This window comes from Schistocerca americana, chromosome 11 (assembly GCF_021461395.2).
Source record: "Schistocerca americana isolate TAMUIC-IGC-003095 chromosome 11, iqSchAmer2.1, whole genome shotgun sequence".
Classification (NCBI taxonomy): Eukaryota; Metazoa; Arthropoda; class Insecta; order Orthoptera; family Acrididae; genus Schistocerca; species Schistocerca americana.
Genome location: NC_060129.1, coordinates 56,482,400 through 56,510,375, shown reverse-complemented (window position 1 = coordinate 56,510,375; position 27,976 = coordinate 56,482,400). Strand labels below are relative to the sequence as shown.

General features: G+C 42.0%; 1 protein-coding gene across 1 annotated transcript in view; it reads left to right on the top strand.

Annotated features, from left to right (window-relative positions):
• LOC124553686 (phosphatidylinositol phosphatase PTPRQ-like) overlaps positions 1–27,976 on the top strand; it is a 418,566-nt gene that overhangs the window by 223,007 nt on the left and 167,583 nt on the right. Inside the window, exons 9-10 of the mRNA XM_047127584.1 lie at positions 3,374–3,498; positions 14,744–14,942. Of these exons, the coding sequence (XP_046983540.1) occupies positions 3,374–3,498; positions 14,744–14,942 (324 nt within the window). The remainder of the gene's footprint in view (positions 1–3,373; positions 3,499–14,743; positions 14,943–27,976) is intronic.

Sequence of the window (27,976 nt, the reverse complement as noted above, 5' to 3'; positions counted from 1 at the left end):
TCTGTATGGAGGAGTCTTTCCCAAACACTTTGGAATCAAGAAAATCACCTTTTTGTATATGCGTATTCACTGTGGATGTCCCACTATCGTCTATCTCAGGTTCTGTCGAGAAATTCTGGTTGAGTTGATTTCAAACCATTCCCAGATCGGTTCCTTGCTTTTTCAATCTGAGTAATATGTATGATATCAGACGGTTTTGTGTGACTACTTGAAGAAAATGATGTTCCAAATTGAGGGCTCACTGGTAGATATGAAAGACTCTATGAAATAGAGGCGTGTGGTGAGTACATTAGGTGCTTGAGAGCTGTGTACACTTGCCCCTGACTTTGATTTACCATATGTTTAATTTCTGCAAACTTGTAAATATTCAACCTGAGCTAATCCCCCCCTCCCCCCGTATTTAGTGAATAGTAACTTCATAAGGTCTTAGTACTAAATTAACAAGGCGAAAAAAATTCAATCAACATGCAAAGATCACAAACGAAGTTGTGTAAAAATTACAGTGAGAATGCGAAACACAGAGCACATCTCACCTTGCGACAAGCATTTGTTGATTCTCGCTCAGACAATGAGCTTCCTCGCCTTACAGCACTGCGGAACTAGTAATGCTGCAACCTGGATGTTGGTAACCGAGATTTGACAGTGTGTACATTTCTCCCCACCTACCCCGTACTGTTGATGCTCCATATCTTCCAACGAAATTGGCTTCTATCAACATCAGTTTCAAATCAAAGCTGGAAGTACAGCGCACAAGAATTCTTGGAGTCTTCACGGAAGCCATCAACAGAAAGTAATTTTTTCCGAAATGAATGGTTGACGAACGAGCAACCGCCATAAGATGTCAAACAAAATAATGCTGATATATGGGAGTTTATACGGAGTGGGAGAAATAAAAGTGTACTGGAGAACAATATTTCGGGGTACAGAGAAACACAGCAAAGGAAATGCAGAACTGACCTGACTATGGCAGATATTAAAAGTGACCACCATTCGTCTCTTGGCACTTTTTGGCGCTGATCGCCAAGTTGCTGAAGGCGGAAGTTGGACTGGTGGAAATGCTGCAGTCTCATCAGAAACATTGTGCTGTAGTTCTTAAAAACCATGAGGGTAGTTGTGATACATCTTAGGCTTGTGGCTTTCCCACACAAAGTAATCGAATACTGGCTGATCAGGTGACCAACTACAACAGCGACCCAACTAAACTCAGCTAACAGTTACGTCAGGCGTGAAGACATAGTTTCAACGTGCTCAAAGGTTCGGCCAGATGTATGGGCAGTTGCTTGATCCGGTCGGAAGTAGCTGTAGGTATTTTCCTCCTCCCTTAACGCTGCCACAAATGGTTTCAAAATGTTGATGAAACAAGATGGGTCCAATAAAGCGGTGTGCAGACACTGCACACCAAACCCCAAATTTCTGATCATGCAGTGGTGTTTTGTGGACATCATGCAGTTTCTCAGCTGCCGAGTACCAGTGATTTTGTCAGCTGATGTAACCACTCAGGTGAAACCAGGCTTCATCAGACATAAATAACAGATCCATGTCAAGTCACTCCCTGTTATCACAGTAAAATCACACGCAAAACTGGAGGCGCTGTGGAGCATCTGCCGGTTTTAATGCATGAACAAGACACACTTGCTAGGGATGCATGTGGATGTCCCGGTGGCTTATCCGACCACATGATAAATTTGATGTGTGGGTCTCCTGCGACAGGTGTTGGGCTGATTTGGTAGGATTCTGAAACATTTTCTGGAGGACCACAGCCACATTTTATGGTGTGTGACACGTTTCAGAATGTATTTTGATTTTTTTTTCGGAACCATTTCTGACGCCGTTTTCGGAATAAGCGTTGCATGACACTGACTGTAGGCTCTTTGACACCATTAAATTTGTCAACGAACAACTGACCACACCTTTTCCACGACTTTGCTGTCACATAACTTTTCACAATGAACACCAACTGCTCCACTGTGAGTACCATCATCGCCTTTGCACTACTCCACTCACACTGACATAGCCCACACTATGCTCTGAACTGGTGTCGTTCACCACAAAACTAAGTACACACACAATAACCTAATGTGTGTAGCCCTACTTACGAGTAACGATGTGATACATGATGCAGTAACACGACATAAGCTTTGGTGATACCATCTAAATACGTCAATATCTGTAGTTATTCTCACAGTTAATAATATAACTTTTGAGCATGAATCAGTCGCTTTCCACACGACTGTGCATGGTTATAATTTGCATAATAAGCTTAGTGTACCACTGAGGTTCAGTTGCCATCAGGTACATGCCTGACCTCAGCCAACACCCATTACATTCTCTTTCCAACGAGCAGACAATACTCCATTTTGTAACTTTTTTTTTAACGTGTGACGTAAGATACAACACCTTTCCTAGTATTTATAATATAACTCCTTGTATGAGTCACAACAGCAACCAGCACTTATATTTACTCGGAGGCTTTCTTATGATAATTTTAGAATCAATATGTGTCAGTATGTTTCAATATGTGTCACACATCTTGTTGTATTTTTTTTTTTTTGTTTTTTTGTGGAAGGACGATATCTTTTCTCCCACCCCACAGCACAGGGACCTGCTGTTGCCAAGGGCTGTCTTCCCTCCAAACTACATCTTAATTTATAGTTTCGACAGAAGTATTCCCAGACCCAGCTTCCAGAACATTGGAGACGCCTTTCTTTCGCCCCTCTCTGGGACCTGACTTCTGCCGATTTCTTAGGCTTGCATCTGCCTCAGCCAAGCATCGCCACGTTGTACGGCATGAGTCGAACACTGCTGATGCTCCTGTCCTTGAATTCTGATGCTCTCCTAGATTAAAATCAAATAACACAGTTGAATCAAAATTTGGATTTAGATGTGTTTCGCATCAATGAACTGCAATATTCCAGCTGTTTATTTTACAAGCTCTTCTGCGCCAATTTATGATTCCCCTCACCTTAATAGACTACATATCATTATGTTCAGAAACGTGTACAGGACAATAGTATGACACTGGCATCTCTCACACCCCTGTTACTATTGTAGCCATTATGTAACTTTCTATTCCTCTATTATCACCAAATACCCTTTGTAGTAAATAATTAACAAAAATGAAAATGAAGGCACACGTTTAGATTTTGGTGATCCTTTTAAAGACCATAAGGTCGTAAAAGGTATTTGGAACTGAGAATATCTGATATTTCAAAATAAGTCTCTTGTCTAAAATCACCCAGAATGATATTTTTAATGAGTCATAAACTGGCCTGTAAGAGTCAATGCCCTACTTCACTTGGATTAAAAATAGTCATTCACTTATAAACCAATTCGAAGTCTCTGATTAATTTGTCATTGTATTTTTTGTTTCCAGCCTACAAAGTATTAAAGTATGTGCCACATATTGTGGAAGTGACTTACAATTCATTGAAGATAAGAATACCATTGAGAGACGTACATGGAGATGGGGAGCCCATCTTATATCAGGTGCAATACAAGGTGAGCCTGAAAATGAATTTTTTGACATAAAAAGTTGTGTATTTATAGAATCAAATTATTTGAAGAAATGATGATGCTTGATTTAGTTTATATTGATGAACAGGCATATGAAAATAGTTCTTAAACTGCATCAACATCATTATCACCAACCGCAGCAATTTGACGTCCATGGCTGGATATAAGCTGCCTATATGATTTTCTGTTAGTTACAGTCCTCAGCTATTCACATCAACATTGACCCTATATGTTTCCCATAGTTGTCAGCCCACCTTCCATCTGGAAACCATTTCCTTCTTTTTGTACAGCTTCGTACACAGGAAAAACTTGCTGCAACTCCCATCTGTACAGCAAAATAGGGTGGACAGAAGCAATTTTCAACTTAAAAAAATTATAATTTCAAAAATAAATACGAAAATCAAAATTATATGGAATTATAGGTCTCGTGCCTAACATTAAACATATTATTATACTTGAGACCTAGCTCGTGCTTTCATAACTTTAAAAAATTGAAAACTTGCTGTTCACAACACAGAGAGGTAGAAACAACTTATCTCATTTTTTGGGTGAACAGGTCATGCCAAAATCTGTTTTGGATCTCGAACAATAAGGATCCAAACTTATCTGGTTCAAAAAAGCCTTAGTTAATCCAAGAATTAAAAATATGTGATGAATTGCATTTTTATTACATTTTCCAAAGAAAAATTGTAATATCTCTGATTACTTTACTGTTTAAATGTTCAAATGTGTGTGAAATTTTATGGGACTAAACTGCTAAGGTCATCAGTCTCTAAGCTTACGCACTACTTAACCTAAATTATCCTAAGGGCAAACACACACACCCATGCTCGAGGGAGGACTCGAACCTCCGCACAGTCCATGACTGCAGCGCCTGATACCACTCAGCTAATCCCGCACAGCTTACTTTACTGTGATCTTAAATTTATAGCCTTGATTTGTTTATTAATACACGAAGTCGCTGACATCATGTTTAAGAACTATGTGTTACCTTAACCAATGTTAACACTTGGTTCAAGAATCATGAAAGAAGGTTGTATTCACGGAAGGACCCTGGAGATAATGGAGGGTTTCAGATAGATTATATAATGGTAAGACAGAGATTTAGGAACCATATTTCAAATTGTAAGACATTTCCAGGGGCAGATGTGGACTCTGTCCACAATCCACTGGTTATGAACTGTAGATTAAAACTGAAGAAAATGCAAAAAGGTGGAAATTTAAGGAGATGGGACCTGGATAAACCGAAAGAACCAGAGGTTGTACACAGTTTCAGGGAGAGCATAAGGGAGCAATTGACAGAAATGGGTGAAAGAAATATGGTAGAAGAAGAATGGGTAGCTTTCAGGAATGAAATAGTGAAGGCAGCAGAGGATGAAGTAGGTAAAAAGACGAGGGCTAGTAGAAATCCTTGGGTAACAGAAGAGATACTGCATTTAATTGATGAAAGGAGAAAATACAAACATGCAGTAAGTGAAGCAGGCAAAAAGGAATACAAACGCCTCAAAAATGAGACCGACAGGAAGTGCAAAATGGCTATGCAGGGATGGCTAGAGGACAAATGTAAGGGTGTAGAGGCTTATCTCACTAGGGGTAAGATAGATACTGCCTACAGGAAAATTAGAGAGACCTTTGGAGAAAAGAGAACAACTTGCATGAATATCAAGAGCTCAGATGGAAACCGAGATCTAAGCAAAGAAGGGAAAGCAGAAAGGTGGAAGGAGTATATAGACGGTCTATACAGGGGCGATGTTCTTGAGGACAATGTTATGGAAATGGAAGAGGAGGTAGATGAAGATGAAATGGGAGATATGATACAGCGTGAAGAGTTTGACAGAGCACTGAAAGACCTAAGTCGAAACAAGAACCTGGGAGTAGACAAAATTCCATTAGAACTACTGACAGCCTATGGAGTGCCAGTCCGGACAAAACTCTACCATCTGGTGAGCAAGATGTATGAGACAGGCGAAATTCCCTCACACTTCAAGAAGAATGTAATAATCCCAATCCCAAAGAAATCAGGTGTTGACAGATGTGAAACTTACCGAACTATCAGTTTAATAAGTCACAGCTGCAAAATACTAACGCGAATTCTTTACAGACGAATGGAAAAACTGGTAGAAGCCGACCGTGGGGAAGATCAGTTTGGATTCAGTAGAAATGTTGGAACACGTGAGGCAATACTGACCCTACGACTTGTTTTAGAAGAAAGATTAAGGAAAGACAAACCTACGTTTCTAGCATTTGTAGACTTAGAGAAAGCTTTTGACAATGTTGAGTGTAATACTCTCTTTCTAATTCTGAAGGTGGCAGGGGTAAAATACAGGGATCGAAAGGCTATTTACAATTTGTACAGAAATCAGATGGCAGTTATAAGAGTCGAGAGGCATGAAAGGGAAGTAGTAGTTGCGAAAGGAGTGAGACAGGGTTGTAGCCCCTCCCCGATGCTATTCAATCTGTATACTGAGCAAGCAGTAAAGGAAACAAAGGAAAAGTTCGGATTAGGTATTAAAATCCATGAAGGAGAAATAAAAACTTAGAGGTTCGCCGATGACATGGTAATTCTGTCAGAGACAGCAAAGGACTTGGAAGAACAGTTGAATGGAATGGACAGTGTCTAGAAAGTAGGGTAGAAGATGAACATCAACAAAAGCAAAGCGAGGATAATGGTATGTAGTCGAATTAAGTTGGGTGATACTGAGGGTATTAGATTAGCAAATGAGACACTTAAAGTAGTAAATGAGTTCTGCTATTTTGGGAGCAAAATAACTGATGATGGTCGAAGTAGAGAGGATATAAAATGTAGACTGGCAATGGCAGGGAAAGCGTTTCTGAAGAAGTGAAATTTGATAACATCGAGTATAGATTTAAGTGTCATAAAGTCGTTTCTGAAAGTATTTGTATGGAGTTTAGCCATGTATGGAAGTGAAATATGGACGATAAATAGTTTAGACATGAAGAGAATAGAATCATTCGAAATGAGCTGCTACAGAAGAATGCTGAAGATTAGATGGGTCGATCACATAACTAATGATGAGGTATTGAATAGTATTGGGGAGAAGAGGAGTTTGTGGCACAACTGGACTAGAAGAAGGGATCGGTTGGTAGGACATGTTCTGAGGCATCAAGAGATCACCAATTTAGTACTGGAGGGCAGAGTGGAGGGTAAAAACCGTAGAGGGAGACCAAGAGATGAATACACTAAGCAGATACAGAAGGATGTAGGCTGCAGTAGGTACTGGGAGATGAAGAAGCTTGTGCAGGATAGTGTAGCATGGAGAGCTGCATCAAACCAGTCTCAGGACTGAAGACCACAACAACAACAAACTTGGTTTGTTTGTTAATACACGAAGTCACTGACATCATGTTTGAGAACGATGTATTTGAAGCTACAAGTTGTATTATAAGAAGTAACGAGCAGCTTTCAAACAATACCTCCATGACTAAAAAGTGACTCATTCGCTCTTGAAATAAACATGTTTAATCATCCTTGTGTTTTCAGAAAGGAACAGAAACATAACCTGTTGCCTGTAAATAACGATTTTACTTTCACATACTTCAATCACAGCATAATCTCATGGGATGAGGACAGTGGCATGAGGTTCTTCGTCTCCACCCAATTTTTGGTCTTCTTATGAAGAAAAGAGAAAGGCTGACTATTACTGTTTCTATTTCTATTCACCTGCACTCCCCCTCCCCCCCCCCCCCCCCCATCCTCCAAATTCCGAAGCACTACACCTCATTTAGAATTACCAAAAATACAAGTTACGTTATCTTATACGTAAATAGTGAACTTTTAGTTAGTGATATGGGGCAGGAAATTTGCTTATCATGTAGTTTAGCTAAAAAACACAATTTTATTGGAAATTACAAATAAAGTTACAAGTAAGTAAATTTCACACACTGTCCGTAAACATTTACTGTCAGTGTTGCTAACTTTGAAATCCATTTTCACATTATATTACTTCATTACCAACTTAAACACACAAAACATTCAATGATATTCCCATTTGTCTTCTGTCACTATAGCATGGAACTCTTTTGGAAGTTTCGTTTCTCTTCATCAAGTTGTTTCTGTTCATCCCATTTTATGGCATGTCTTCTCTATCACTGTTTCATTTTCACTGTCATCATAATTAGTTATTCAGAACTCAGTTTTTTCCCAGACCTATATGTTTGTTTTCCTGTCTCTCCTTGCTGCAAATATTTGAGAGGCTTCTCCACACTGTTTCTTAAACTTCCCTTAGTTCACGAACGGTTTTGAGATGAAAAGTCCGTGTCACATTACTGTAAGTCCGAAATGTGTGTAGCCTTCCTTTTTCAGACACATTATTTGGTTAGTTTTCGATTTTGTTTCATTTATTAAAAGCATTCCCAATCGTTTATCTCCCACCATTTATTTCTTTTTCTGTGCATCATGTCATTCCTCAAAGTACAAAAGTTGATAAACTTGTTCTATGACTTTATCGCAAGTTTGTATGTTTTTCTTCTTGTTGTGTTGATCGCACATTATCTTGATCTGGTTGTAACTAATGTGATGGTGTTCTTTCAAAGTTTTTTAATTTTTTGCTGAAGTTTGTCTACAGTAAAGACGAAGTGAAATTGGTTGAGTTACGTTCCAGTAATGCAATTTCTTCCTGAATTTCCCAATGCTGAGATAGATAGCATTCTCTTGGAGTGCTGTAAATAACTTTTGTGATACGTAAGCTCCTTGTCAGACCCCTATTTAGGCTCTGAATTTTCTACTTATTGAATGGAACATGTATATCCTGAATATGTATGTTCTTCAGTGTCAACATCTTACTTCATCATCCATGTAGAATCAATATAATTTCTAAAAAAGAACATTAATTGATAATAATAGGACAAAATTATTACAAAACCTCTATATAAGACACAGGCCAACTATATTATACTGGTATGTATTTGTTTACAGTACAGTCTGGCATCAACTGCCGGAGACTGTGGTCATGCGTGTATAAGTTCCATTTCCCTCTCTGTCTCTCTCTCTCTCTCTCTCTCTCTCTCTCTCTCTCTCTCTCTCTCTCTCTCTCCCTCCCTCCCTGTGTGTGTGTGTGTGTGTGTGTGTGTGTGTGTGTGTGTGTGTGTATGTTTTGTCTATTTTCGACAAAGGCCTTGTTAACCGAAAGCTATCTGTGACTCAGCATCTTTGCAATATGGTGAGTAGCATCTATACTTTTCATAATATTGTTAGTTACAATGTAGGACTGTTTGTTTAATTATATGGCCTCTTGTCTGCTTGAAAAGTAATGTGATGCTTTTTTATACAGTACACTAATTTCTTGTTGAACAGGAGCCAGTTTTATCTGTATTTTATTTATACATGTGAATGATAAATTTATAATTTTGAATTTGTATTTCACATGAGAACGTACAGGTCTTCTCTATTTGTTGGTTTTAAATTCCAGTAATTTTCTTAATGAAACACATAATAATTGTTTGAAATATTTTTGAATTTTTTTATTGCTGACTGTCTTGCAGAATCTTTGAAGTAAGTGTTCATTTCCTGCATAAGAAACAGACGACTGAGCTGTGCAACTGGTAATGCAATGTAGAATTCATCATAGGGCTTCGTATCTGAACTTGAAATATTGAAACAGATAAATGGATTTATGGGCTCCTCGGCTAGGGCTGTCACTCCCTGCATAGACACCGCAGGAATTTACAAGGTCCATTTCACCAGATCGACAACTACCAGCAACTCCTATTATGCACTACCAATTTTCTAGTAGGACTGACTCATGAGTGTACAAAGGGCTGCACCAAGTACTGCATTACATCAAGTCACTAACGGAAGAATTATTTGTCCTATACATTGGCAAAGGCACAATAAAAATGAGTACCAGATGATGGGGCTCTTGTGGTTACTGTACCAATGGCAGTGCCTGGGCACCGAACAAAAAATCACATTTACTTGGGCGTTACTAGTACTGCCAAACTCTATTCAGATTGAAGAGTATTTTGAGAACATGGTAGCAACATCAGCCTAGAGTTCTATGATGCATAAAACCAAGGTATTGTACGTTGTGCCTGTATGACGTCACTCTATTTTTCAAGGACATCAACACACTCATCTACATCTACATCATTACTCGGCAATTCATAATTATGTGCCTGGTAGAGGGTTTATCGAACCACCTTTAAGCTACTTCTCTACAGTTCTGCTCTGGAATAGCATGTACTAAAACGAACACATAATATTTCCGTGTGAGCTCTGATTGCTATGTTACTATTAAGAGGATAAAACTACTAACCAGGATAGAAGCTATCAGGAACTCTCCTATTATAAAAATGAGCTCGAACTATTTTTCAAGTTTTGTGAGCTTTATAGGAAACTGTATAAAGTCAAACAATTAATGGTTCTCATTTGTCTAATTGTGGCGCTACTGAACCTTTTCCTTGCTCTTGCAGGTTGTTTGGGGCAACAAACATACGACTGAAGTTTCACCAAATTATTTTGATGGTTATAATATAATTTAATAAACACTTGTAATAAAAAAGTTCAAATGTGTGTGAAATCTTATAGGACTTAACTACTTTGGTTATCAGTCCCTAAGCTTACACACTACTTAATCTAAACTATCCTAAGGACAAACACACACACCTATGTCCGAGGGAGGACTCGAACCTCCACCAGGACCAGCCGCACAGTCCATGACTGCAGCGCCTGAGACAGGTCAGTTAATCCCACGCGGCCACATAATCATAACGAATTTAAAAACCTTCAAAGTTGAAACCCTGAAGGAAAATCTTCTTTTAGTATAAAGATCATCATCAATAAGCTACAACTGCATCATTAACTAATGGCCGACCTTAATGTACAATTAAAGCAATCCCTCATTGACTAAAACCAAATGACTTACCATAACGAAATATTTACAATTTTTAAAACTGAAAGCTCAATCAAAACTATTCTAACAGCTTCTATTAAGATGGCCAGATTAAATTTGACGGTTGTATTGCTAACTAACACCAACCACTAGCTGGCTCAGGTCAACTGACAACCGAAAACTTTCTTTTATCTAAACAATACTTCATCACTCATAACAACATTTGGTTTAACCAGTTAATCTACTGTCAGTTAACATCACTATTTCCTGTCTCAGCTAAGATAACACTCAAAACAAGTCATATTTCAAACCGAGTATTGGATTAACCCATTGCAAATAACATTAACATAGAGCAATTACGAGACGAGCAGGTAACTTAGCTGGCCCACTGCAACTTCCCTTTTTCTGTTGCCATGTATGGAGAGCCGGACAGCCTTAGTACCACTGCTATTTACATATCAGTCTGGCAGCTCACGTTCCTTATCCAAACATTCACACAAGACTGCGAACTGTTCCAAGGATTCCTGGAAGGCAACGGTGGCCTGGATTCCATAGGGAGCAGCACAGAATTTCATGCCACTTGTCGCAACCTGCACAAGCTGTAAACAGACACCATACGGGGCGAGTGTTCAAATCTTTACGTTACTGGTCGCGTCCCAGTTCACAGTCTTCGCCAGCCAGTGTGTGCCACGACTAACAGTACGAAAGCAATGCTTTGCCCACCAGGCGTACACACAACGTCCGAGATGACAACACACTCTCTCTGTTTACGCTTGGGTCAGGCAAAGACCTTGTACCAACATTGTAGTGCCCATCTTCAATGACAGTGCCATAATTGGCACAAAACTAAGAAATAATAAGAGGTCAGAAAGCTTTCAAAAACAGTAAGAGAGAATTTGTTGAAAGTATGCTGTTAATCTACCCAACCTGAATTTGCCACTTTATTAACTGACTGACAGTAAAGAGCATGCGAGAGACAACGAATTTTCAGAAGCGAAGTGAAAGTTAAAAAAAAGAAAAAAAACGGGGGCACATGTAACAGAAAAGTCTGAACACCTCTAAACCGTTTCAGAAAACGAATCATGCATTGTTCACAGGGTGCTTAAGAAATTAGTGATTTTGTTGTGCGTCTTAAAATAGCGGTATGTACTGACTATAAAGCTAACATTTGTAGACTCAGAGAAAGCTTTTGACAATGTTTAATGGAATACTCTCTATCAAATTCTGACTGTGGCAGGAGTCAAATACAAGGTGCGAAAGGCTATGGCAGTGATAATAGTCAAGAGGCATGAATGGGAAGCAGTTGTTGAGAAAGGAGTGTGGAAGAGTTGCACCCTATCCCCGGTGTTATTTGGTCTGTATACTCAACAAGCATTAAAGGAAACAAAAGATAAATTCGGTGTAGGAATGATAATCCATGGAGAAGAAATAAAAACTTTGAAGTTTGCTGATAACATTCATTGTAATTTTGTCAGAGACAGCAAAGGACCTGGAAGAGCAGTTGAACGAAATGGACAGTGACTTGAAAGCAGAATATAAGATGAACATAAAAAAAAGCGAAACGAGAATAATGGAATGTAGTGGAATTAAAACAGGTGATGCTGATGGAATTAGATTATGAAGTGAGTGAGTTAAAGCAGTAGATGGGTTTTGCTATTTGAGGAGCAAAATAACTGATGGTGGCCGAAGTAGGGAGGATATAAAATGTGGACTGGCTATGGTAAGGAAAGCGTTTCTGGAGAAGAGAAATTTGTTAACATCGAGTGTAGATTTAAGTGTCAGGAAGTCTTTTCTCAAGGTATTTTTATGGGATGTGCCCATGTATAAATGTGAAACATTGACAATGGATTGTTTAGACAAGAAGAGAATAGAAGCTTTCGATTATGTGGTGCTACAGAAGAACGTTAAAGTTTGGGTGAGTAGATCATGTAACTAATGAGGTGGTAAAAGAATTGGGGAGAAATTTGTGCCACAGCTTGACTGGGATCGGTTGGTAGGACATGTTCTGAGGTATCATGTGATCACCAATTTAGTATTGGATGGCAGCGTGGAGGGTACAAATCGTAGACGGAGACCAAGAGACGAATACACTAAGCAGATTGAGAAGGATGTAGGTCGCCGTAGTTACTTGGAGATGAAGAAGCTTGCACAGCATAGAGTAGCATGGAGAGCTGCATCAAACCCGTCTCAGGACTGAGGACGACAACAATTACAAAGCTGTGCCTCATATGGACGTGTTTGTGTACTCATACCATCAACAGGGCCTTATGTTCGAGAAAGATCTCTTGAACCATTATGGCCCCGCCTGCAGGATACCTGTAGCTCTGCTGGTGTCTGTCATTGTCTGCTGTATTAATCTTTATCGGGTGCCAAAGAAGCAAAGCGATTTGGAACAACTTATCGTTATTACCACCCGCCGGGGTTATACGAAGATCTTTCTTCCTGGCTCATTGTAATTCTGTATGAGATAAATAGCCTATTTTGTCACATTTGTTTTAAATTTACCTCCACACATATCGGTTGTTTGTTGCGTTACAAACGCTCCAAGACTTTTATTAAGGAATTAAATTGCTTGTGTATCTACCAACTGGTTTTCCTCTAAACCTCCAGCTACAATTTCATTGAAGTACTTATTTCTTCTTTTATTATTTGGACCGAAATAAACGTAATTATTGAACAGTGTCACTACGCATTCGACAAGTGGTATTCATTAAAGACTGTTGGGCCAAAACAGCACTGATCATTGGACTATTACCTTCTATCCCTCTTGACATATATCATTTTAAGGAATACATTAAATTAACCTTCACAAACAATTGCTTCACACTATCAGTCACTGATGATAATTTTTTGATATTTCTTTACATCCGAGTTGTGTTGGTACTTTGTTGAATAATCTTGTTTTGAGTGCAACTTTCACAGCGTTCCACACTAGCAACTTCTAATCAAGTCACTTTCCAATGGAGTATCGTCTCAGTTGGGAACTGGATTCGTGATTTCCTGTCAGAAAGGTCACATTTCGTCATAACTGAAAGCCACCGAATAAAACGGAAGTAATATCAGGCGTTCCCCAGGGAAGTGTTACAGGTCTCCATTAACGTTCCTTGTTTACATAAGCGATTTAGGCCACAACCTCAGCAGCCTTCTTAGATTGTTTGCAGACAATGCTGGCTGGCATTTACAGTCTTCTAAAGTCATCAGATGATCAAAATGGTTTATACAAAATGCCAGTATTTTGCAGAAAGTGGTATTTCGTTGGTTGGTTGGTTGATTTTGGGGGGAGGGGACCAGACAGCGAGGTCATCGCCCCCATCGGATGAAGAAAGGATGGGGAAGGAAGTCGGCCATGCCCTGTTAGAGGTACCATCCATGCACTTGCCTGAAGCGATGAAGGTAAATCACGAAAAACCTAAACCAGGATGGTTTGACGCGGGTCTGAACTGTCGTCCTCCCGAAAGCGAGTCCAGTGTGCTGACCACTGCTCCATCTTGCCCGGTGTGGCGTTTGACTTTAAAGAATGAAAAGTGTGAAGACATCCATATGACTAGTAAAAGGAATCCGCTAAATTTTGGTTACACGATAAATAACACAAATCTAAAGGCTGTAAACTCAACTAAATACTTAGGTGTTACAATTATAAACAACTTGAATTGGAACGATCACATAGTTAATGTGTTGGGGCAGCAAAACCAAAGACTGTGATACATTTGCAGAACACTTCGAACACTTAATAGATCTACTAAAGAGATGGTTTACATTACGCTTGTCGACCATCTGGAGTATCGCTGTGTACTGTGAGATCGCCATCATATAATATTGACGAAGGACATCGAGAAAGTTCAATGCAGGGCAGCACGTTTTGTGTTAACGCGAAACAGAGTGCCACGGATATGACACAGGAATTGGGGTGGCAGTTATTAAAACAAGAGGCGTTCTTCGCTGCGGTAGGACCTTCTCATGAAATTTCAATCACCATCTTTGTCTCCAGAGTCAGAAAATGGTTAGTTGTCACCATCTACATAAGGAGGAACGATAATCATAATAAAGTAAGAGCAATCAGAGCTCGCACGGAAAGATATATGCGTTGGTTTTCAGAGGCATTGTTAGGGAGTGAAACGGTAGAGAAGTAGCTTGAATATGGTTCGATTAACCCTCTGCCAGGCACTTCACTGTGAATTGCAGAGTAACCATGTAGATGTGGATGCAGATGTAATCATATTGCCAGCTAAGTAGACATTTTTCTGTCATCATGGCCAAATATACAATGATGACACGAGTAAGCGCAATAAGCATTTGAAACTCTGAGTTTGAAGTGTGAACGAAATTAATTTGCACTGTATAAGTCTTGACTTAGAAATTTTATATTATTCTTCTTGCAGGAAGAGGAACAAAATGTTTGGTCAAAGTTATCTCCAAGATTAATTCCTAATGAAACCGAACTTGGAATCGTGACCGAATTTGAAATCATGGGGTTATTCCCTGGGAAAGTTTATGAAAGCAGAGTTATTCTCATTGATAAGGATGGTGGTAGTTACCAAGATGATGTGCCAAAAAATAAAGCAAGAACAAAGTGCACAGGTAGGTTTCAAGAGAAAAATTTTCCTTTTTTCTATAAACATGTATTTTGTCTGAAGAAATCTCAGCTTGAATTCATAGACATTATATTGTTTCCCAATATAGACAGAGTAATCATTTAACGTAACAGGGCATCTGATTCTTCTTTACATGCTGAACAATAACAAATATATTTTTTCTTCACTTATTAAGAGATATTGCTTGCACTAATCTGTACTATGCGTTTTACCATAAGAAACACCAAAGGCATGAACGATACCCATGTATAGAATCCGTACAGCTTAGTAAAATGTGGGGTCGATTATACTGATGTTGAAATCGAAGAAACATTTCTCCTAATTCGAAGAGCAGAGCCTTGGTCAGTGATGAATCCTCCCCTCTGGCGTGGACTATAATCCAGGGACATTACAATTTATTTACACTCATGTTCAGAAAAAACAGCAGACACGTCGAACGACTAGAGACAGAACGTTGGTATTCCCAGGTCATGTACATATTATGGTCTGTAGAAATGATTAGCATTTTAGTCTCCTCAGTTCAGCATGTATCCACCATGGGCACTGATAACTTGTTCCATGGGTGATGGCATCAACATGTATATGGCGCAAATAGGGTCCTGTGGTATAGCCATCCATGCTGCATTCACCTGGTTCGTCTGTGGTGGTTGGCATTGCAGCATATCCCCAAAAAATGGTTCAAATGGCTCTCAGCACTATGGGACCTAACATCTGAGGTCATCAGTCCACTAGAACTTAAAACTACTTAAACCTAACTAACCTAAGGACATCACACACATTCATGCCCGTGGAAGGATTCGAACTTGCGACCGTAGCGGTCGCGCGGTTCCAGATTGAAGTGCCTAGAACCGCTCAGCCACAGTGGCCGGCTACCATATTCCACACATTTTCGATGGGCGACTGGTAATCTTGCGAGCTAGACCAAAAGGCTGACCTCCTGTGACACCACGAAGGCACATTTCCTCCAGTAACATGTGGTCGTGCATTGTCTGGCTGAAAAATGGAGTCTGGACTGTTGTGCAGAGAGGGTATGGCTACGTAATTCACGTCAGTCACAAGGGTTACAGTGCCACGGACACACACCAATAGTGATTTGTCGCTGTACACAGTAGCCCTCCACACCATAAGGTCTCGAGTGGGCTCTCTATGTATTGTGCGAATGCATTCACAGTGATCCTCCCCCTGTCTGTAGCGAACCAAAATGCGGGCAATCATACTCAAACAAGCAGAACCTGGATTCGTCCAAAAACACTATCTCAGTCCATTCCAGTCTCCAGTGACGCCGTTCCATACAAAACTCGTCTCAGGGTTGTTTCTGCACATTCGTCACACACAGGCAGCGAAGTCATGATGCGCACGTAACCAATGTCGAAATAAACGGCGACGGGCTGTCACTCCCGATAGCGTACGATATGTTACACTGTTCCACCTTTGCGTCAGAGGCAAGGACGCATATCTGTCCTGCAATGCCATTTGGATGAGGTGTCGATCTTCTCAGGGCTGGTCTCGGTAGTGCGACTGACCCATCTCGTCGTGTTATACTGAAGTGCCAAAGAAACTGGTATAGGCATGCATATTCGAATAGAGAGAAATGTAAATAGACCGAATACGGCGCTGCAGTCGGCAATGCCAATACAAGGCAACAAGTGCCTGGCGCAGTTGTTAGACCGGTTACTGCTGCTGCAATGGCAGGTTACCAGGATTTAAGTGAGTTGGGACGTGATGTAGTGGTCGGCGCACGAGCAATGGGACACAGCATCTCCGAGGTGGTGATGAAGTGGAAATTTTCCTGTACGACCATCTCACAAGTGTACCGTGAATATCAGGAATCCAGTAAAACATCAGATCTCCGACATCGCTGCGGCCGGAAAAATATCCTGCTAGAACGGGACCCACGACGACTAAAGAGAATCGTTCGTGACAGAAGTGCAACCCATCCGCAAATTACTGCACATTTCAATGCTGGGCCAGCAACAAGTGTCAACGTGCAAACCATTCAATCGATATGGGCTTTTGGAGCCAAAGGTCTTCTCGTGTAACCATGATGACTGCATGACAGATGGTTTTACATGTCATCTGGGCCAGACAACATCGAAATTCCACTGTTGATGACTGGAAACATGTTGTGTGGTTATACGCGTCTCGTTTCAAATTGTATCGACGTGTACGGGTATGGAGACGTCATTAATCCAAGGCCCTGCTGGTTGACATGGGACTGTTCAAGCTGGTGAAGGCTGTGTAATGTGTGAGGCATGTGCAGTTGGAGTGATATGGGATCCCTGATACGTCTAGATATGACTCTGACAGGTGACACTTATGTAAGCATCCTGTCTGATTACCTGTATCCATTCATGTCCACTGTGTATTCCAAACGACTTGGGCAATTCCAACAGGACAATGCGACACCTCACACATCGGGAATATTGGCTCCAGGAACACTCTTCTGAATTTAAACACTTCCGCTCGCCACCAGACACCCCAGCCATGAATATTATTGACCATATCTGGGATGTCTTGCAACATACCGTTCAGAAGAGATCTCTCCCCCCTCCCCCCATTCTCATCTGGAATTATGGACAGCGCTACAGGATACACTGTGTCAGTTCCATCCAGCACTATTTCAGATATTAGTCATGTCATTGCCTCGTCGTATTCTGGCACTCCTGAATGCTCGTGGTGGCCCTTCACGTTGTTAGGCAGGTATACCAGGTCCTTTGGTTCTTCAGTGTAGTAGACCATGTATGGAGAGTACCTTACTGTGAAAAGCAGCAACGTATTATAAGGAAAAAGCCCAATAGAAAAATTTCTCTTAAGGATCAGTCACAATATAAAATAACAGCTAATTATGGTAGTATGAAGCAACATCGTGTACTGACACTGTCCCCTATCAATAACACCAAAATGCAAACGATGTGATTAAATATGGAAGCTAGACTGATCAGCCAAAACATTATGACCACCTCTCTAATAGTTTGTATGTCCGCCTCTGGCATGGATAACAGCTGTGACACTTGGGCGTGTAGAAGCAGTGGGGCACACCTGTGCACACAAATCACCTAATTCACGTAATCCTGGGGAGGTGAACGCTGGGAATTATCGCCACATTCAATCGCATCCTAGATGTGTTCGATCGAGTTCAAGCAAGTTGGGGGGGGGGGGGGGGGCGACCACATCAATTGGAACTCGTCATAGTGTTCCTCGAATGACTCCCAACATACTCCTGGCCATGATCGTCATGAAGGGGCATAAGTCTGGACGCAGTGTACGATACTCCTTGGGCGCCATGCTGCCTTGCGCAAGCTCCACTGAACCCATTGATTCCCATAACAATTCTCCCCAGAGCATAATGGAGCCGTCGCCAGTTTATCTTTATCCCACAGTACAGATGTCGAGGAGCTGTTCCCCTGGAAGATGACAGAATCTGCCCTCTCCTATTGGTAAAGTGAAGAAGGTATCAGCATTCATCATACCGTGCAATGCTCTGACCATGCGTCAACACCCAGTGCAGGTGGTCGTGCACCCATTTCAATCATTAACATTGGCACATGTAGGGTTCGTCAGCTGTGGAGGTCCATCGTTGGGAGTGTTCGATGCACTGTGTGTTGAGACACACTTGTACTCTGCCCAGCTTTAACGTCTGACGAACACCCGACAAGGTGTGCAGTTTCCAAAATGCTCGTGCCGAGTCTTTCACAGTCTGACCTTGGTCAAGCTCAGACACATTGTGTGTCTTCCTTATTCTACACACAGAAAACACACTCACTCCATACGTGTGTCTGACTAGCAATAATTCTTCGCTAAGTGATGTTCCCGTCGCCTGGACGGGTTTATATCCATCGTGGGTCGGTGGTCGTAATGTGGCGGCTGGTCAGTGTACCTGGCACTGTGTTGGCAAGCTCCCCTGCAGCTGGTTCATAACATCAGGTTTCGGCCATCACGAGCAGAGGTCGCTCGCAGTGCACATGGGTGCCGGCTGTGCCGGTCCGGCTCCCGTGCCGGCAACTGCTACCAGCATCGTTGGTCTGGCGCGACAGCCGGAGCTCGATGCTAGGGTGATGGTTTGAGTAGATGCAAGGCGTTGACCGCAGATACCAGAAGACGCAGTAGGGGTGACGAGCTGCATGCGCAATGCTGAGCTGCGCCACTGACTTCAGAGTGAACCCAACCAGCGCTCAGTAGCTCGCAGTTGCCAGAGCGTATTCTGTTGTAATTGCGTTTACGAGCGAAAACAAGAGTGTTTCCGGCACTGTGAAGTGTCATTACTGACTGGCGACAGAGTGTAGAGTTATGCTACAGTTGAGAATGCTCATATCTGCTCAGTGCTTTTACTGATTAGTATTATGAAAGGGATTTTAATATTTGTTCGAATCGCAAGTTGAAGATTGATGCTGTTGCAACTCTAAATCCAGCACACTTCGGTACTGATTTAGAGAGTAGTAATGAGCAAAATAATGTTTGAAGTATTTGGGCACAAAAACGAAGCCAAGGTAAAAAAGTAGAAGATATTTTTACAGGTAAGTAGATTACCAACTAATGAAGAAATTATTACTAGACTAAACATTAACTGTGAAAACAAAAACTGTTGTGAATGCAAAAACATTTGCTTATGCCAACAATTAGAAATTATAGAAACAGAAGTAAAAAACCTTATTCAAAAGAACTGAGATTTGCAGCATCGTATCTGTCGATTTAGTGATGAGTAACTCAAATGAAAACTTGTTCAAAAAGTGATTCAGGCCTCTATTTCTGACTGCCAACAATAAATGATTGTGAAATTTCTGTGTACTAATTCGTCATTTGAAGATATTCCAAAGGTTGCAACTTCACATTGCTCTTCTTACAAAGATTTCTCTTTGTTTTAATATGTTTCATATGGACACGCACTTTCATTAGAATGAGTGCTATCAGCAAGAAAATAACTTCAAACTGAAACTGAACAAAGACAGAAAACGAAGAAAGTAATAAAAGTTGTATCATAACTTTCCAGAGAGCCTGTTAACACAGTTAAAGAGTTTAGACTGACATAGGAGGTTTCTCCATACTACAGGGCTATGTGGCCCTAGGTTTTGTGAGCGTCTTCCTGCAGGTAAAAAAGCAATGCCATTCGAGACGGTGAAACAGGTTGACATCCTTTGGAAGCATTACACTAGCATTTCATCTACTATAGAAAAAGATGCTGTAACTAATATAAAGTTTATGATAATAATAATTATAATAATATACCAAAATTTGGACAATCTCGATTACATTCATACCTGAGTATGAGCTAAACATATGCGCGCTGTATGCCTATTATCTTCAGTGCAGTGTGGTGTGGCGGGGGATGGGGGCTGGATCCACAGTGACATCACAGCTCGCAGCCCGGCTGTGCATGACCCCTACCTAAGGTTGTTGTCATCTATCCCGATATGCGATGTACCGGGACCATCACTGATATGAACCTTCTTGTCCCGACATCCCGACGATACCCAATTTTTGTCCCAATTTTGAAAAATTCTGTTATGAGCTTGGCTCAAGCACTCAAGTAACTCCACCTGTTGGCGCAACATGTAAATGTAGTTTCAGTTAGTTTTATTTACGTCAACAAGTTTATGTTAACAAGGTCGTCTCACATATGGCGTTGCATGTTTCGTATCCCGTGTCAACGATGCAAACACCTTCTAGATCCAGCGCCATCATTCGAGAACTATTTAAGCAGCGCCACGCCGAGGAATCGGGCACTTCCTAATTGAACAGCGATCTGATAAGGCGATTCCTTCTAAAGGTGATACGAATAACTAGTGCAAGTTAGTAATGTGTGAAGTGTTTGCTGCGGGTATATCGGGCGTGAGCTGGCCGGTGTGGCCGAGCGGTTCTAGGCGCTTCAGTCTGCAACCGCGAAACCGCTACGGTTGCAGGTTCGAATCCTGCCTCGGGCATGGATGTGTGTGATGTCCCTAGGTTAGTTAGGTTTAAGTAGTTCTAAGTCCTAGGGGACTGGTGACCTCAGATGTTAAGCCCCATAGTGCTCAGAGCCATTTGAACCATTTTTGAAGCATTAATTTTTTGTTTGCAAAGTCGAACGTTGAGTTTTTGGGGGACCTGTTGCTGGCAATTAGTAAGTTTTTCATTTGTAAATAGGATAAGTTCTTGTTGGATTCTCCATTTACCGAATCATGGGTTGGGTTCGGTTGTTTGGGGAAAGAGACCAAACAGATAGGTCATCGGTCTCATTAGATTAGGGAAGGACTGGGAAGGAAGTCGGCCGTGTCCTTTGAAAGGAACCATCCTGGTATTTGCCTGGAGCAATTTAGGGAAATCATGGAAAACCTAAATCAGGATGGCCGGACGCGGGATTGAACCGTCGCCCTCCGAAATGCGAGTCCAGTGTGCTAACCACTGCGCCATCTCGCTTGGTTTACCTAATCATGTTTCGAATTTGTTTCTTCACTGACTGCACTATAGCCGGTCCCATGTCACAAGTAAACAATATCTTTATTGCATCACCTGGGTCTTGGGATGTCAGTTTCACATGTCGTTTATAACAACGGGGTGATGAGGGGACCCTGGGGGACTTCCGATTTATGAAATACGATGATTTTTGAGCCTGAACTACTACCCATCTATTTCCAATGAGGTTTACCTCTTAATTGTACTACTTCAGGTATGAAGTCGTATGCTATACCTTGTCAATGGAGATTTCCATTTTTATACGGAAGGCAGCTGTCACATCTGCTAAGTTGCAGGCTTCTGCTGCTTTGTTAGTTACTCTTAATAGTGGATCAGCGGCACAGTGACTGTTTCTGAAGTGAACTTCTTCATATGGTATAGTGCTGTTCTCTCCTGTAAGCTCTTGTTGCCTGATAGTTATTGCTTCAAAAGGTTTGTCAGTTATTGGGAGTAATAAGACGTCAGTATGAGATGGGGTTGCTTTTGGGTTTTCCAGATTTCGAAATCATTCTACAGTGAAGCGCCAAAGAAACTGGCGCAGAATACTGCGCTGCAGTCGGCTACACCTATATAGGACAAGTGTCTGGCGCAGTTGTTAGATCGGTTATTGTTGCTACAATGGCAGGTTATCACGATATTAGTGACTTTGCACTTGGCATTATATTCGGCGCACGAGCGTTGAGACACAGCATATCCGAAGTAGCGATGAAGTAGGGATTTTTCCGTACAACCATTTCACGAGTGTACCGTGAATATCAGGAATCCGGTAATCGACATCGTTGCGGCCTGAAAAAGATCCTACAAGTACGGCACCAACGACCGCTGAACAGAATTGTTCAGCGTGACAGAAGTGCAACCCTTCCGCAAATTGCTGCAGATTTCAGTGCTTTGCCATCAGCAAGTGTCACCTTGCAAACCATTTAACGAAACATCATCGATAGCTGCTTTCGGAGCCGAAGGCGCACTCGTGTACCCTTGATCACGGCACAAAGCTGGGCCCATGAACACCGACATTGCACTGTTGATGACCGGAAAAATGTTGCGTGGTCGCACGAGTCTCGTTTCAAATTGTATCGAGCGGATGGATGTGTACGGGTATGGAGACAATGTCGTGAATCCATGGACCCTGCATGTCAGCAGGGGACTGTTGAAGATTGTGGATGCTCTGTAATGGTGTGGGGCATGTGCAGTTGGAGTGATAGGCGACCCCAGCTGTCTAGATACGACTCTGACATGTGACACGTACGTAAGCATCCTGTCTGATCACCTGCATCCATTCATGTCCATTGTGCATTCCGACGCACTTGGGCAATTGCAGCAGGGCAATGCGACACCCCACACGTTCAGCAGTGCTACAGAGTGGCTCCAGGAACACTAATTTGAGTGTAAACACTTTTGCTGGACGCCAAACGCCCCAGACATGAACATTATTGAGCGTATCTGGGATGCCTTGGAAACGTGCTGTTCTGGAGAGATCCCCTGACCCTGTCGTATTCTTACGGATTTATGGACAGCCCTGCAGGATTCATGGTGTCAGTTCCCTCCAGCACTACTTCAGACATTAGTTGAGTCCATGCCACGTCATGTTGCGGCAGTTCTGCATGCTTACGGGTACCCTACACAATATTAGGCAGGCGAACCAGTTTCTTTGGCTCTTGAGTGTAATATGCCCAAATAATGCTTATGTCGTCTGCAAAAAAAAAAAAAAATTGTTCAAATGGCTCTGAGCACTATGCGACTTAACTTCTGAGGTCATCAATCGCCTAGAACTTAGACCTAATTAAACCTAACTAAGCTAAGGACGTCACACACATCCATGCTCGAGGCAGGATTCGAACCTGCGACCGTAGCGTTCGCTTGGCTCCAGACTATAGCGCCTAGAACCGCACGGCCACTCCGGCCGGCCTGTCTTCTGCAAGCTGTTGTAGTTTGTTAGTTATTGCTTCAAAATGTTTGTTAGTTATTGGAGGTAACACGATATCAGTATGAGCTGGAACTTCTTTAGGGCTTTTGCAGATTTCGGCATCATTCTAACGTGCCAATTTTTCCGTTAAATGAATGTTTTTTCCTATATTAGAACAAATAAGCCCTCGGTCACAAATATTAAGTCAAAATTGACCACGTTTCGAGGCTACCATGGGCGTCGTCTTCACAACTAGACTAACTGTTCTAAAACATATTAGGTATGTAATACATTAATAAAGTTAAAGTCTGTACTGACTGGAAAAGATGCAGTACTTACAAGTCACATATTAAAAAAGATCTAAGAAGGAAAGGCGACGTCATGAATAGTTGTGAGATGGCGAGCCACTAAGGGCTACTCGTACTGTGAACAAGGGTTGTGTTACAACTATTCATGACGTCGCCTTTCCTTCTTAGATCTTTTTTAATATGTGACTTGTAAGTACTGCATCTTTTCCAGTCAGTACAAACTTTAATTTTATTAATGTATTATATACCTAATATGTTTTAGAACAGTTAGTCTAATTCTGAAGACGACGCTCATAGTAGCGTCGAAACGTGGTCAATTTTGATTTAATATTTGTGACCGAGAGCTTTTTGTTCTAATATAATTCTGAAATCACTGAACCTTAGCAGCTATGTTCAAAGTTTCTTTTTCTATTGTTGCGTTAAATTCATGTTTCGATGCGAAGAGAAAAATCTTTATTCTCTGTGGACAGCGGAATAGAATGCAACCACTGTATTATCATCATCACTCTTATCTAGACGCTAATGATAGCGGGCTCTGTATCGAGTTAGTCTCATTGGCGAATTTAAGGCTATTGTTGCGGTAGCTATTACAGTCTGTCGATGTTAATTTGCATGTGTGTGACGTTAAATTGTGTCAAACTGGTGATATTTTTCGAACAAACGAATGCAATAGCTACGTCAATACAGCAGTTCAAGCTGGAAAGTGAAGAATATTTCTTGTCACTCAAAAGTGATCTGCCTGATATTGTAGACGCCGAACATGGCTATAGAACTTTCAGAAAATTATTTTTGGATGCTCCCTGGTGAATACGCAGACGCGGCCAGTACAGCGGTAAGAGCGTCAACGCGCGATGATTTCTGTGAATTTCGTACGTGATCAGTTGGACACCCACCTTTCACTTGTGCACTACGTTGTACTGTTACAGGCTGTAAGGCTCTACAAGTGAAATTAAAGAGTCTCATTAGTTTTTAGGTTATCGTAAATCGTAACAGTTTTGTAGCTGCGTGCTGAAAGCTCTCGACAATCGCTGCTGCTTCAGCTATCTTCAGGTTTCATTTACAATTTCTACCGCGAGCGATAATGAATTCTTTTCAAAGTCAAAGCTAAACCAAGCTACCGCTAAATAAAAACGGAATATAAATAAATCAAAAACCGATAATCACAAACTTGACAGGAAAGATAAATTCAGGATTTTTATATGATTTCGCCGACTGTAATAAAGTGGGGATGACTTGTCTGTCCCCGAATGCTTGCCATTGCAGTTGCTTCATTTAACGCAAGATTATTGGTTTTCCTCTTGTATTGCTTAAGGGGACGTTTACTATCTTTGCCACGAAAAAAGCATGTTCTTTGAGAATTTTGTTCTTGGGATGTGATATAGATATCAATGTCAAATATGGTCAAAGTGGTCATTGATATTTCCTCTACAAACTGGAATTTTTTCGACTGGAAATGTCGAAGAGCAACGGCGAAAGTGCCGTCGGAACTAAACAAAATTTCGATGTAGATCCCCACACGCGGTATGTCACAGGTGAGCCGGCTCATCTGAAAACAAAATTGAGTTGATGTTAGCGAAGTACATAAGATTCTTTACGAGTTGTACCTCTCTTAAGTTATTTGGACCATAGGAAACAAAATGGCGGCCATTTGAAAAAAATAGGGTTTTCAATCGATTTTCGACTTCGTCAACCAAATAAAAATATTTGTAGTTGAAGGATCGGAATAAAACTGGTACAACCCCTAGACAATTTAGTTAGCTTCGTCGGATGTAAAGAATCATGCTAATCGGTTCAGTAGATTTGAAGTTACCATACCGCTCGATAAAAAAAGTCATTTCGAGAAAAACGCGTTTGAAGTTTGACTACATATAAATGCAATATTATGCTACGTACGTTCAATCTGTTATTCCGGGTTCATAAACTAGTCCATCCTCTCCCTCATAGAGGGCGTTCTGCTCTGTCTGGGCCATCCTGCGCTGCTCCAGAGCCGCTCGTACTGCCGGTGACAAGCGGTTTTCGACCGCTCGAATCCGGTGGTCGTCCGAATGCTTGGCGAACTGCGTCGAACAGAGTTCCAGGGTGACGTCCATCGTTTTCGTGGTCTGCAGAATTACTGAACACCCTTCGTTGAAGCTGCTCACTGCCAATAAAGTCGCAGTCTCCACAGTCTTCGCACCAGAATGCAAATGATTGGGGGCTAACTTCCAAACGCACGCGCTCAAACTTTCATTTGAATTTCGTGTGTTTCCTCCCAAGTACCGGTACAATAACTCGTCCTCTGTAAGGGCCTCGTAGATCGGGTGAATCACTATTTGAACTCCTTTGGAGAGCGGCTGGTGGTGTTGATATTCTTGCAGATATCGAGTAGCCCCTGCAATGCGCCACTTGTACCACCTATTTTCCCCAGCCGGACAATTTCGGTGTTGTGGGTGGTCATCCGTCGAACACTTTTGGAAATACGTTGCCCAAATGGCCTTCTTCATCTGCTCCACCGAAATGGAATGCCGTCGGATTGCCACGCCTTAGCACGTCGTAAGCTCCTTGATCACTTTATAAGCTGCAATCATGGACAAGCACTTAGAATAATTTTTCGGGGCTACAAAGTCGAAATTCCCGAAAAAAACTCATGCGTGAAAGAAGCCGATTTCAGGCAGGTGCATTTTTTTGTTCTACCACGAATAACAAACTTTTCCGTTCCGTATTCGGAAAAACCTTTTCAGGGGTGGATTCTAAACTGTTTCATGGATCCAAAAATGCAATTTAGAAAGAAACGATTTTTTGAACCAAAAGATAGTAAACCTCTCCTTAAAGATTTGTCGAAAGAGGAATTAAAGCAGTGTTTGTATTCGGAGTATACGCTGATGATCCCCAACACTACGATCACCGACCTATTATCGATATAAACCCACCCAGGCAATAGCAGTGTCACCTGGCGACGAATGACTGCTAGTCAGACTCACACACGTCGCATGTGATACCAGTGAGCGTGCTGCCCTTGTGTAGAATGGGGAAGGAGTGCGACGTAACTGGGTTTGAACGAGGGCGGATTGATATGGCCCGGACGCTCGCCACGAGCATTTCGGAAACTGTACGACTGGTCGGGTGTTCGGGGGGTCCTGTGGTGAGTGTCTTCAAAAAGTGATGACGTCGAGGTGAAACGACATATAGACGTCGTGGGGTTGGGCAGCCATCCCTCGTTACAGATGTCGGCTTCGTAGGCTGAACAGGATAGAGGAACAGCACACGTGGCGAACTGTGGTGGAACAAACATCAGACTTTAATGCTGGGCAGCGTGCAAGTGTGTCTGAAGACACAGTGAGTGCATCGAACACTCCCAACGATGGGCCTCGGCAGCCGAAGACCAGTTAATGCACCAATATTAGCACCGCAACATCGGCAACTAAGGCTGAAATGGGCGAGTGGCCATGGGCACTGGACGGTGGCACAGTGGCAGAGTGTTCCACGGTCTGATGAATTCCGATACTTTCTTCATCGTGACGATTGGTGGCCGCGAATTCGTAGTCTTGCAGGAGGACGGCCGGGGAATTTTTCAACAAGATAATGCGCCATGTGGCAAGGCGACGAGTGTGATGGACTGGTTCGAGGAACACAGCGGCGAGCTCCGATTGAGGTGCTGGTCACCCAACTCGATCTGAACCAGATCGAAAACATCTGTTACTGGAATAGATTGACTTGTGTGTGCAGATGTGATGCCAACTCCCTCCAGCGACCTATCAGGTTCTCATTGCTTTCATTCCAAGATGCATCGCATCTATTATCTGTGTCAACAGTGAACCGAGCGGCTGTTAGGGAGGTAGTCATAATGTTCCGGCTGATCAGGCGTCCTTGCAGGATCTTTCTCCGGCCCCAGCGATGTCGAGGAATTGATGTTTTACTTATTCCTGATATTCATGGTACACTCGTGAAATGGTGGTACGGGAAGATCCCGACTTCATCGCCGGACGGAGTGGCCGTGCGGTTCTAGGCGCCAAGTCTGGAGCCGAAAGACCGCTATGGTCGCAGGTTCGAATCCTGCCTCGGGATTGGATCTGTGTGACGTCCTTAGGTTAGTTAGGTTTAATTAGTTCTAAGTTCTAGGCGACTGATGACCTCAGAAGTTAATTCGCATAGTGCTCAAAGCCGTTTGAACCATTTGAACCAAACGACTTCATCCCAACCTCATAGACGCTGTGTCCCGTCGCTCGTACGCCGACTATTACAGCACGTCCCAACCCACTTAAATCTTGGTAACCTGCTATTGTAGCAACAGTACCCGATCCCACAACTGCGCCAGACACTTGTTGCCTTATATAGACGTTGCCGGCCCCTCCCCCCCCCCTGGCCCCTTCCCCCACTGTGGGTTCGGGGGTAAGAACAGGC